Source organism: Parambassis ranga, chromosome 22, assembly GCF_900634625.1.
Source record: "Parambassis ranga chromosome 22, fParRan2.1, whole genome shotgun sequence".
Classification (NCBI taxonomy): domain Eukaryota; kingdom Metazoa; phylum Chordata; class Actinopteri; family Ambassidae; genus Parambassis; species Parambassis ranga.
In genome coordinates, this window is record NC_041042.1 from 1,680,318 (window position 1) to 1,692,766 (window position 12,449).

At 47.6% G+C, this 12,449-nt stretch overlaps 1 protein-coding gene across 1 annotated transcript; it reads right to left on the bottom strand.

Moving 5' to 3' along the window:
* Nucleotides 1-10,115: 10,115 nt before the first annotated feature.
* Nucleotides 10,116-12,397, bottom strand: LOC114427623 (WD repeat-containing protein 89-like). The gene is made up of 2 exons (XM_028395790.1): nucleotides 12,200-12,397; nucleotides 10,116-11,537 (listed from the first exon to the last, which is right to left on the bottom strand). Exon 2 carries the CDS (start codon nucleotides 11,524-11,526, stop codon nucleotides 10,387-10,389), a length of 1,140 nt encoding a protein of 379 aa, XP_028251591.1. The 5' UTR covers nucleotides 11,527-11,537; nucleotides 12,200-12,397; the 3' UTR covers nucleotides 10,116-10,386.
* Nucleotides 12,398-12,449: the final 52 nt, after the last annotated feature.

A 12,449-nucleotide genomic window follows, 5' to 3' on the forward strand; every position in this document is an offset into this window, starting at 1 on the left:
GTTATACTGATATAAATACTAAAGAATGTGTTTTTATTTTTGGAAACTCTGCTTTTTTGTGCACTTCACTAACATCTCAATAATTCAGACATGTAGAATAAAGTGACAATAGAACAACAGGTCATAATCTGATGCCTTCAAGGACCTACTGAAAGTCTGAGGAGGGCTGAGGTCAAAACTGCAGGACTTTGTGTCCAACTGATCCAAGCCGAGTGGGGACTCAGATCCACAAATCACAGCCGAGGGCAGGGAATGAACAAGGGGCGGTGAAGCCGTGTCTCTGTTCACACTGGAGAAAGTCATTCCAGCTAGTAGGATTGAGCCCAGACAGCCTTTAAGCTGGATGCGTTCAGACCTATTTTCAAATCTGGCTAGCACACAGTTGTGTCCGCACTCAATCCGGCTTCATCCAGCATGTTTGCTGTCCTCCAAACCACTAGGTGGCGCCTCATGATATACAGAGTCCGTTCATGCCGTGGTAGGACTGCGTGTGCGCATGCATCGTGCGTTTTTTTTTTTGTCCCGTGTCGCGCCCCGTAAACCGGAAGTAGCACGTCGCTAGCCGGATTCGCTCGCCACATTTGAGCCAATCCGGCTCCAGTTTGATTTCAATCCGGCTAGATCCACCCACGAGAGGTGGATCTAGCCGGATTGAAATCAAACTGGATACAGCCGGATTCGAGGTGTTCACACTCCTCCAAAAACACATCTGGATTGATTTGGATGCGGCCGAATCCTGCTTAAGCCACATTTTTTCCCCAGTGTGAACGGGGTTTTTTGTGAGAGAGGTTCTATTGAAGGGATGCTGCCGGGGCTAAAAGCAGAGCTCTGAGGTGGTGGTGGTCAGGGGCAGCAGACTGCGACTGTGCCGGTGAGGTGAGAAATGTGTGGAGCTGTGTGAATGTAAAGTGAAGGTGTGAAACTGAAGCGCCGAGGTGCAGAGAAAGACGGATCGTGCACAGTTGCTGCGCCGCAAATAAATACAGTACGACCATCACCAAAATAAACCGAGAACTCGGAGCGCACTTTGACTGTCTCACACACACACACACTACTACACAATCAACTGCACTACAAACCCCGGCACTGCCGCTACACTGAGAAATCACAAGCTGCAGATGCATGTTTGAAGCAGAGTCTGAGTGTTAAAGGGACTCGACGGGGACAAGCGGATTTGATTTTGAAAATAAAAAGTGAGCAGACATGTTAATGCTGGAGTATTTAGAGAAGAGCTCAGCACTCACATCCAGCTTACTTTTCAGCAATGAAAGGAGACAGTCTGCTTTCTAAGAACCTCAGTCCAGCCTTCCAAACACCAATAACCACCCTGATGTCGACGCTTCACTCTTAATCATGCACCGTGTTCATCGCCTGACGAGCTCTGCAGCTCATGGAACTGACAGGAGCGCTGACAACCACCTGCTGGAATGAGTTAACATGCATTTCTATTTAATGGAAGCCTCGGTCACTCTCCCTGCACCATTAGGCCCAGTTCACACTGGAGAAAGTCCATCCAGCTACAGTAGGATTGAGCCCAGACAGCCTTTAAGCTGGATGCGTTCAGACCTATTTTCAAATCTGGCTAGCACACACTTGTGTCCGCACTCAATCCAGCTTCATCCAGCATGTTGGCTGTCCTCCAAACCACTAGGTGGCGCCTCGCAATATACAGAGTCCGTTCACGCCGCGGTAGGACAGCGTGTGCGCATGCGTCATGCGGTTTTTTTGTCCCGTGTCGCGCCCCGTGAAACCGGAAATAGCATGTCGCTAACCGGATTCCGCTCGCCACATTTGCGTTCACACCTGAGCCAGATTTGAGCCAATCCGCCAGCCGATTGAAATCAAACTGGACACAGCCGGATTCGAGGTGTTCACACTCAGAAAAAAAACACATCTGGATTGATCTGGATGCGGCCGAATCCTGCTTAAGCCACATTTTTTTTTCCCCAGTGTGAACAGGGTATTAGAAAGAAGCAGGAAGTGGTGTCCCAGGTGGAGGATGGCCTGTTTCTTCTGCCCGGCCACATTCCTGCTGTGACCACCAAACCGCACCACTGTATTTACACAGGAGAAACGTGAGGGCTGTCCCTCTGTGTACTACTACACCCAGCTGCGTGCCAGGAATACCTTATTCACTCCGACCTGTCTCCTGATCTGCTGAAAGACATGAGCACTTTCATACAGAGAGAGAAAGCACATCGTCACCAAAAGCTGGAAGTGAATCAGAGTCAATGAGTCAACGACACACACGTTTTCCCAGAACATTAAAAAGCCGAGGAACGAGAACACGGCCCTACGTCAGAGACACGGACCTGCCCTGTGTGATCGTCGACATGATCTACCTGTCTGGGCACGCAGCTATGCTAACAGACACACTAACGCAGGGTTAGCGAGTGTGGAAGCAACAACAGCACGTCCAACCAGAGTCTGAGCAGAAAGGCTTCAGATAGTGGAACAATCAGACAGACCACTGGTTTTACATTTTCCTCCTTATCAAAGGGCTTCTATATACGATGACTGTGCTTTGGGCGATCCATAATTTACATTCCTCTTCTTTTATCTTCCTGGAACAAACAGCAGTGCTGCCACCTTTTATTACAAATGTACTCTGATCCGTCGCACATACCGTAAACAAAGACCGTACTGTTGCAGTCAAGAGAAATGAATGGAGAGAACTTTAAGGCAACATTTTAGTCTGATTTATTTGTTTTCTGTCTGTAATTTATTCAGGATAAGCTGCATTTGTTCGAACTTGATTTTATTAATATAATAAGCCCTTATTGGAGAGCGCATGTCTGGCATTAGCAATCCTAAAGTGAGAAGTCACAAGGAGCAAGTTGTGTTTAAGAAGAAACACAACTAAACAAGCCAGTCACACACACACACACACACACACACACACACACACACACACTTACCCTTGAGCAGTGGCAAGGGCGTGAGCTCTATGGGTTTGCCCTGAGAGCGGAACTGGGACGAACTCTGCGACCGCTTCTGCTTCGCCTTCCTGACAGACTTCCGTGAAATCCGTCCACTTTGTCCACAGATGGAGATGTGGTGGCTGCCGAGGACATAGCCCTGCTGGGAGACACATGAAGGGGGTGGGGGGGGGTTACAAAAACAATCATTAGACGTGAGTGGAGAGATCTCAGCTGGTGGAGTCTTTGATTTTTTTTTTTTGGAAATCAATTTGATTAGAATAAAGTCAGAATAAAAATCACTATAGATGAAGCGATAATTTGCTAAAATGATCCAAAATATTTTCCCTGAAAGCAGCATTTACACGCAAACTGTTTTTATTTCATAATCAGGATTATGGATGGATTTCACAACATGTATTTCATCATGTCTGCCTTCTGGTGCCGTCACAGCCCTTCATTCAGCCAATAACATCACCTCTTGTTGAGGTTTAATACTTTTTTTAAATATTTGACTTAAAATTCTTCATGTTTTATTGATTTAAATTAGACTCTGTCGGCATCTGTGCGTCTGTAATAAGAACCACACACATACCCAACACTGGTACTGGTCCATAAAGAACACATTTGCCTCTTTGTCTGATACAGGTTGTGGTTGTGGACACAGAAAGCGACTTGAGTTTTGCACATGCAGGTATTTTATTGGTCTCACAGCAAACCTGCGCAGCCAAAAGCAGATGGTCTCATTTTCCCAGCATGGGAGACAATTTAGGCCTCAGTGAGAGCTTGGTTACAGCACACACACACACACACACACGCTGTTCCTACCTGCCAGCAGACCATCACTGTCTCACACACAACAACAACAACATACCCAGCGTCACCCACAACAATGGAGCTGGGTCTGCGGCTGCGAGCCGCTTCACACTGGGAGGAAACCGAGGAAGCGTCCACCGCTGTGTGTCCGCAGCTGATTATGAGTGTAAAAAAAAAAAACTACAACAGAAGTCAAACTATTATTAAGAGAAGATTTCAGCTGTTAGACCCATGCAGAGGGAAAAAGTCTCACACATGTAAACTTTAGCACTTTCCTGCATTTGATCAGAAGCAGGATACACCTCAGTGAAAACACACACACTCACAACACACACACCCTCTGGAACCATAATCAGTCTTATATTTCACCACTTTATTCTACATAAGCTCTTTAAAAATAAAGTGTTGCACTAAAAAACAGTTCTGCTCGTCTCAGCGTACGGTAAAGCCATGACTGAATCACATGACCAGCCTCAGAGACTGCACTGTACACACCGATCCCAGAAAAAAACAACAATTAAAGAACTTAAAGACATTCTAACTGTGCTGTTCTGCACACAGACATGTAGTTGTCAGTATCTGTGGCCGCTGAATTGGCTGTTTCCATAGAGGCGCGTGACACACTGACCAATCACGTGGCAGGAGGGTAACACGAGCACAAACTGCGTGGAGTGCAGAGGGTTAAGTGTCAGTTGGATTATTTTTGTGGGACATACAGGACATTGCTGCAAACACTGATGTCAGGGGAGGACAAGGATCCTGAACACAGGTCCACATCACGGACCAGCTGAAGGCCGGAGAAGAAACGGACCGGTGGTGCGCTAGCATCAAACGTTGCGTAACAAGACGTGAATGAGCCGCCGCAGGCTGTGCTCTGCACTCTCAGTCAAAGTCAAAGTCACACAGGCAGCCGGGCAGCATGTCCAGCAGGCCTCATGTATATACAGAGTAGACAGACAAGGAGAAGCACCAGGACACGCTGAGGTTTCCACGTCATCCTGCTGCCCGGGGATATCATAAACAGCACAGGCTGACAGGCCAAAAGCCTTCTATGAGCCATCTGAGGCCACGCAGCTGATCGTCCATCATCATACACAATCGACTGCTGTTATTTCAACGTGATTCACGACTGCGGGGAAGCAGCGAGTCTCTCTGTGGGTAAAGACCCACAGACCCACCACTGATGCAATCAGGCTGTAAGAGGGAGAGAGATGATAATCTGGCTGCTGATGGAGAGGCAGGGATGCTAAACAGCTCCAGTGTCACCATTCACTCCTCTTTCTACAAATAAGTGATGCTTTCAAAGGTGGACTTCTGAAGTCCATCATTTTTGATCTGTCAGCTGTACCACAAAGCTATCACAGCTCAGACGACACAGTGGAGGGTCTGCCGTGAAACAGAGGGGCTGGTTTTCAGACAGATGTTAATCATATTTAAAAATACTCGGGCCAAACCCACCTCAAACTACACACAGAGGTCCTTAACAGTGTTTTTTTGTTGTATAATTTACTCCTCCTACAGGTACAGATTCACATCTGACCACAGCGATTACATGACGGCAGAGTCACCCGTCAGTGCTGCTCACCGTCTTCCCTTTCACAGCCACCCAGCAGTTAATGATCCAGCTGTGTGAAAGCCTTCTGTTTGGCATCAGGTTCGCTGCCCGGGTGGGAAAATACCTCCAGCTAAAACACACAGATCAGTCTAATAGCTGGCTGCTGAATAATCCAGCAGCCTGTTTGGCAGCTAACAACAAAGCTAAAAGTGCTGCGGTGGACGGAGACTCTTGCTGCTGCAGTTCGTCAACAAAACTAATTTGATTTGCCTCTATTCAAATGTTATACAAAGAGTCGGGGGGGGGCAGCGTGAACACACAACAACACCCGTCCTCATCTAAAAATCACCTTCACTCTGAGATTATCTCCAGTTAGTGGCTTAGTGCACGGCAGCACAAACAACCAGGTTACATTCTGGTAAAAAAATTCACACCTGCTGACGTCAAGTGAAGTTTCGAGATCAATTCTCAGAGCATTCTGTGCCGGCAGAGCCTAAACCGAGGATGTCAGCTGACAGTTTATAGGCTAAACATGAAAGAGAAACATGGTGCAGCTGACGAGAAGTCTTTACGACACTACAGCTCTGATTAAAAGATGCATCTGTGAAGTCGTTCGACTTCACAAGCAGGCAGATAAAGATTCAACACCAGTTGCCAGCAGCAACAACTAACAACAGCAGAGCGCTCGGTGCTTTTGTGCCTCCACTTCCACTGAAAGTGGAAAAACTACAATCATTCAACGTCCCATCATCACTCACCTGTGCAAAGGGGCGCTGGAATCCCCATGTACAACCATCAGTCCCTCACTTTCAATGTCTGGCTCTCTCTGAACAGGCAGCTAATGGAGACACCACAACACAACGCACGAGGAGGAGAGCAAGACTGTGCCGGCCCGACGGGCGTATGGCGCTCAAGCACCGAAGCCATTCCCCTCCCTACGCCTCTTACATAAGAGAACAGATGACATCCGAACAGGCTCAGGGAGGGTGGGATTAAAGAGCAAGAAGGAAGGCGAGAGGAGGGGGGGCACGGCGAGCAACAGGGGGAGCGACAGAAAGGGAGGAAGAGGGGGGAGGGGAGGGGAGGAAGAGGAGGGAGGGAGGGAGCTGCTGTTCAACAGGAAGTCAACAAATAGGCGAGAGAAAGAGGAGGCAGAGCGAGGGAACAAAACGCAAACACCAACAGGAAGATAAAAGAAGGCAGGAGGGAGGCTCAGGGATGCGGTCTGTGCACGAGTCCAACCATGACCGGAGCGTTGGCCTCTGTGAAGCTACAGCGAGCCTAAAACATTTTAATTTATAAAAAAAATGCTCAGTATGCAACAAGGATATTCGTTTAATTATTTTAAATGTTATGTCACAAAACTGGGGCCAGACATGCAGCTACGCTCTGGATTCTGGCCAATAATTAAACTTATTACCAGTAAATTATTTAGAATTAGGATCCTGTACTTTATCCTTCACGTGTACTGCCTACTAATATAAGACACTGTCCACTGTCCCTACCAGATGTGCTTCAACTGCAGAATATATAATTTTCTTGATTATCAGTCACAAAAATAGTGAAAATTGATTATTTGAAATTCCCATTCTCCAAAAACCAGACTTAGAATAGTATTTCTATTGTTTGAGCAGACAAATAATTAGTATTATTAATATTAAGGCAACTAACCACATGAAATATCTTTTATTATGAAGCATTTAAACCCTGCTCCAACTGTGCAGCGTGCCTATCTTTGCAGCACATCGTCGGTGCATCATAAAGAGGGCAGGTTATTCCACATGCCAATCCCAGTGTAGCTGATAAACAGATAAGCGGCCTCAGCACTAATAATGGACGCCTGAATCCCACTTTTACTATTTCAAAGCTTCACACTTCTCAGTGGAGCTTCCTGTTGCTACGATTGACTGGAAGCTGCAACCTGACAGCACGTCTAATTGGTGCGATTCATTCATGGCATAATTACACTGTTCACACAGTCAAGTACAAATGCACTCAGCAACTTTAACACACACACACACAGACACACACACACAGCTGATAAGAGGGAGGCAGTTACTCCACCAGCACCACCATAAACACTGGAGACTTTGGATGTTGTGCTATCTGAGCCGGTCCTGCCCTCAACGTGCTGTGACATTCAAAAACCTTCAAGATGAGTCCAGCACACCTTCAGAAAACAAACACACACACACACACACCACAGGTAACGCCACACCTGGCCTCTGCTGCTGGGGTTTACACGGCTGGCTGGGCAGAGGCCAGGTACAAGGAGAGGTCCAACAAAGTCCAGCGTCTCTGATCAACAGGCCACAGTGTCATTAGTGGTGTGACACACACACACACAGACACACACACACACACCAAGATGTTCAAACAATGCTGCTCTGTGCACAAATTCAGAGCCAGTCCAGACACTCTCAGTTCAGAGCCAGTCAAAGTTCATCTCGGATTATCAGCACATAATTTGACAGTTGGCTTCACTGGACTTAGCAAAGCTAAACTAGTCCCAGACCAGGTTCAAACTCATCAGGATTAAACATCAGCATTTACTTCACTAACAGCGAACTGTTCCCTGACATCAAAAGATCAAGCAGCACAATAAAGATTATGTCCATTTACAGTGCAGTTGCGGGTCTCATTTTTTTTTTTTTTTGTGTGTGTGTCCTTTACCGGCTGCATCAGCAAAAGTAGGCCATCAGCGGCATGAGGTCAAAAATCAAGCCGTTCAGCGGAGCCAGCGTTAGCTTGGCCGTGTTGGGCCTGGCAGCAGCAAAGCGGCGTACAATTCAAAACTTGACAGCGCGATAGCCGCACTAACGTTAACTAGCTAGCAACGTTAGCTTCCAGATTAACAATGATATACCATCATATATCATTAGCTAGTTGTCTCCTCTGAGTACACACGGATTTTAAATATTCCAAAGGAGAAGACAATCCAAGATTTTTTTTTATCAAAGCAGCGAAGCTTCAATCCAGAAATGTGCATTTTTTTTAAGCTAGCTAGCTAGCTAGCGTTAGTGCTACGGTTACCGCGGGTTAGCTCACGTTGAACATGTAGCTTTAGCTTAGCTAGCCTTCTGTGCATCTTGCAAAGGAAACACAAGAAGCTGATCCACAAAACAAGTGAATAGATCACAGCTAAGATTTACATGTGTGCTAATAAGAGAACATTACCTGGGCGGGCTCGGGCGATCACCCATCATCCCAGATGTAAATACAGGGGCAGTGCTACCGTTAGCTAGCGCTCAGAGACTGACAGACCGACCGGGGCTGAGGAAACACACACCGTCCCGACAAGCTGCAGCCGACCGAGTGGCCGTTAGCCCTCCAGTCGTAGTACTTTACCTTGATCCTCTGCGGTTCGCAACGGAGACGGCGGCGAGGAGTTTATCCTATGTTTTGGAAACCTATCGGGCTAACTGTTAGCTACCTCCAGCTCGGTGCGAACAGCCTTTCCCAAGCAGCGGCGGAACAGCAGGAAAATCTTGGCCTGAAGCAGCCAAACCCACGAGTACCTTTCCTTCCCACGGAATAATCCTCAAACTCCCATTAATAACCAAATACGGCTGTATAAAACGATCAGGTTCACGCAATTTACATTCCCGTTACAGCTTCAGCGGCTCGTCTTCCCCACACCCCTGGATTTTGGTGCTTTCCTTTGCTCGCTTCTGGTTCGGGGCTGTTTCTTTTCACCCTATTGTCAACACTGCTGGGTTGAGACCATGGCACACATAACAGAGACGCAGCGCAGCGTGCTGGGCGAGCTCAGGCCGACGTACGACGCTGATTGGCTGAGAGGGGCGATGTCAGAGGCTGTGATTGGACGCCGGCGGCTGTCAGTCAGAGCAGAGGAAAACGAGGCTCTGAATCCGAGTGTTAGGTGGAGGAGAAGGGACAAGGAACGAGAACGGAGCAGAAAGCGGAGTGTGTGTGTGTGTGTGTGTGTGTGTGTGTGTGTGTGTGTGTGTGTGTGTGTGTGTGTCGGAATGAGGCTGAACCTGTCCCCGGCCCAGCCCTGCTCCTGTCCGCACTCTTGCCGTCCAGCACTCCGCGTTCGGGGCGGACGGACCACAGGGGGGGGGGCAGCGGACTCTTACATAACCGGGACACAGGCTCACAGGGTCCGGGTCCGCCGCTGTGGACGCACCGAGCGCGGACACGGGCGCACATTCAGGGGGGCGTCAAAGGTGACCGAAGTGCCCCCCTCACTCTGCAGCTTTCTGGACCACATTTACAATATTTACAAAAACTTTTTTTTTTTTAATGAATATTTTGTTAAAAAATTGCAACATTTATAGACATTAAAATACACAAAACAGAAGACTCATGTATTAATTTATGCTGCCGAATGTGTAAGGGCCACATATTAATTAAAAAATAAGAAAAGCATCGTATTACTTTATTTCAAGAAAATAACATTTTAGCAAAAATAGTCACTAAGTTTTAAGTTTAAGAGAATTTAAGAGAAAACTCCCACAAATCCACAAGCCCGAGCTCACAGAGCTAGAGTCTGCAGTCCCAAATCAAAATCACGTACCATACATTCTCGTACGAGTTGTTCGAGAAAAAAATTATAAAGAAATTTCAAGAAAAATCTCTGAATTTTTTTTTATTAAAACAAATGCAAATTTTTTAAAATATATTAAAAATTAATATAAAAAATAACATTAAAAATGTAAATTAAAAAATACATTAGATATGAATTTTAATACAAAAATTTAAAATGTAACTTAGGAGGAAAAACACATAAAACATGTGTAAGATTAAAACTCAAATAGGGCTGACTCTTCATCCCAGGTAGAATAAAGGAGGTCACACACTCAGATGGTCTCAGTATATTTATTCAAAAGTTGTTTTCATATTTCATATTACAAACCCTGATAACTTCCACAATGACTTACTAACTAAAATGCATTGAAGAGCCCCTCTCTGCACGCCTCTGTCTCATCATCATGTAAAAGTGTGAAGATAAAAAAACGTTTTTAAGCTGCCAGAAGTCTAACAAACTTAAAACTTAAGATATCATTTTTTATATTCACTTATATATAAATAAATGGCTGTTTGTTGTTGTTTCATGTGTCTGTGCAGCCTCGTCTACGTCGCCTTCTTCTCTCTGTGGCAGCCATGTTTTTTATGCGGCCTTGTTTTGAGTTTCAGCGCCGATTCGCTTTTCATGGATTCCCTTTTCTTGGTTGTCAGTTCCTCCCCTCCTGGTTTCCATAGCAACAGTTGAGCATCCTCTCCCCCCGTCACCAGGGCCTCCGCCACCACATCCCACAGGAAACAGCGCACCGTGGAGGTGTGCCCACCCTCCAGGCTCCTGAGGAGGCGGAGCCCTTTGGCGTCGCACTCCATCAGGTGGAGATCTCCGTTGTTCTTCCCGCCCACCACCAGCAGCTTCTGGGCGTCCTCAAGCCACCGGCCCCCCACCAGGTAATCCACGCCGTCGCCATCGGCCAGCGGCGTCAGGCTGCGGGTGTCGGGGGTGCTGAAGATGGTGAGCGGCTGGTCTGTGTCCAGCTGGCCGAGGTCCCACAGGTGCAGCCCCTCGTCATGACTGAGACACAGCAGCTGTGTGTGTTCCGGTCCAGACCAGCACACCCAGCCGGCCGAGGAGTCGCTGTTACAGGTGGCGAGCAGCGCGTCCTCCTCCGAGCCCCGGCTCAGGTCAAAGACGTTCACCAGGCCGTCTGTGGAGCCAGACGCCAGACGGTCTTTATCCCGGGGGTGGAAGCGCACCTGTGTGATGTCATCACTGTGCGACTCAGAATAGACCCCGAGAAGCCCGCTGCCGGGCTTCCTCAAGTCCCAGAAAACCAGGAAGCTGTCCTCGTCGTTCAGCTGCTCGGTGCCGGCACAGAGGAGCGAGTCGCCGCAGTTCGTGTCAAAGCTGCAGAAACTGTGTGACGGATCACTCTTAAACACCTGGACCGCCTCTGTGCCGGGCCGCCGCGTATCCCAGACACGCACCGTCCCATCAGCTGACCCAGAGTACAGGAGGTGAGAGGAGGTGTGGCCGAACGTGACCCCGCACAGTGGCCCGCTGTGGCCGCGGTACTCGCCCACCTGGCTCAGCGTGTCCTTGTTGTGCAGGTGCACCGTGAAGTTGGAGCAGGACACCGCCAGCAGGCCGCCGCTCGGCTGCAGGGACACATCCAGCAGGTAGGTGGGCTCCTCGGGGCAGGACCGCCGCACGATGGACAGACCACTGAGCTTCTCCTCCAAAGCCTCCATGGAAGGTCGGCCTGAGGACACACAAAGAAACAAAATCTAAATTAAATCTCATGTTTTATCAAACATATGATCAGCTGACTGTTGTTACACATGTGCTCAGCGGCAGGAACATCTGGATGCATCAAAGGCGTAATAAATCCAGATTTTAGTGGCATGACCATAAAAGTGATTCAATTTATTAATTAAAGCAGTTTCACAGCGACAACTATAAAAACGACTGTCTGAGCAAGACTTCATTCAAATATTTGAACACACATAAATATTAGGACACATCTCTGTGATTCCACATTCAATCAGCACATTGATAAGTTAATATATTTGCCAATGATCAGCACTAATCAACAATTCTTACACGTTTCTCCCAGAATAATAACATTCAGTGTAATGTGTGGTGGTAACACAGTATAACGGCGCAGCCTCGGGTGCTGCACCCTGTAGCTACAAGAAGCTAACTGAAGAAGCTAACTGAAGAAGCTAACTGAAGAAGCTAACTGAAGAAGCTAACTGAAGAAGCTAACTGAGGATTATTTGCACATTAACGCGAGCAAACACAGAACGGACTGTGGCTCTGGGTGCTGCCAGGCTGAGCCATGAGCGCAGCGGCGGTGTCCGTCAGCGTCCGTCCGCCGTGTGTGGATCATTGGAACGTGTAGCTCAAGCTAAGCTAACCCACCTGTCTGCTACAAGTTTCCACAGACGAAGGAACAACAAACGATCATCGTGACACGTCGGTCGCCATTTTACACAGAACGCCGCGTCCCACTTTGTTGATAATACGAAGAAATATGATGTTAAAATCGAATAAAATGCTCTAAAACCGTAAACACGCTGCTCACGCTGAAAACACGGCGGAAGCACTCTGCGTCACAGCCTTTACTGCACGGACGGAACTTTTCCCTTCACAACTTGGTTCCGCCTGGTGC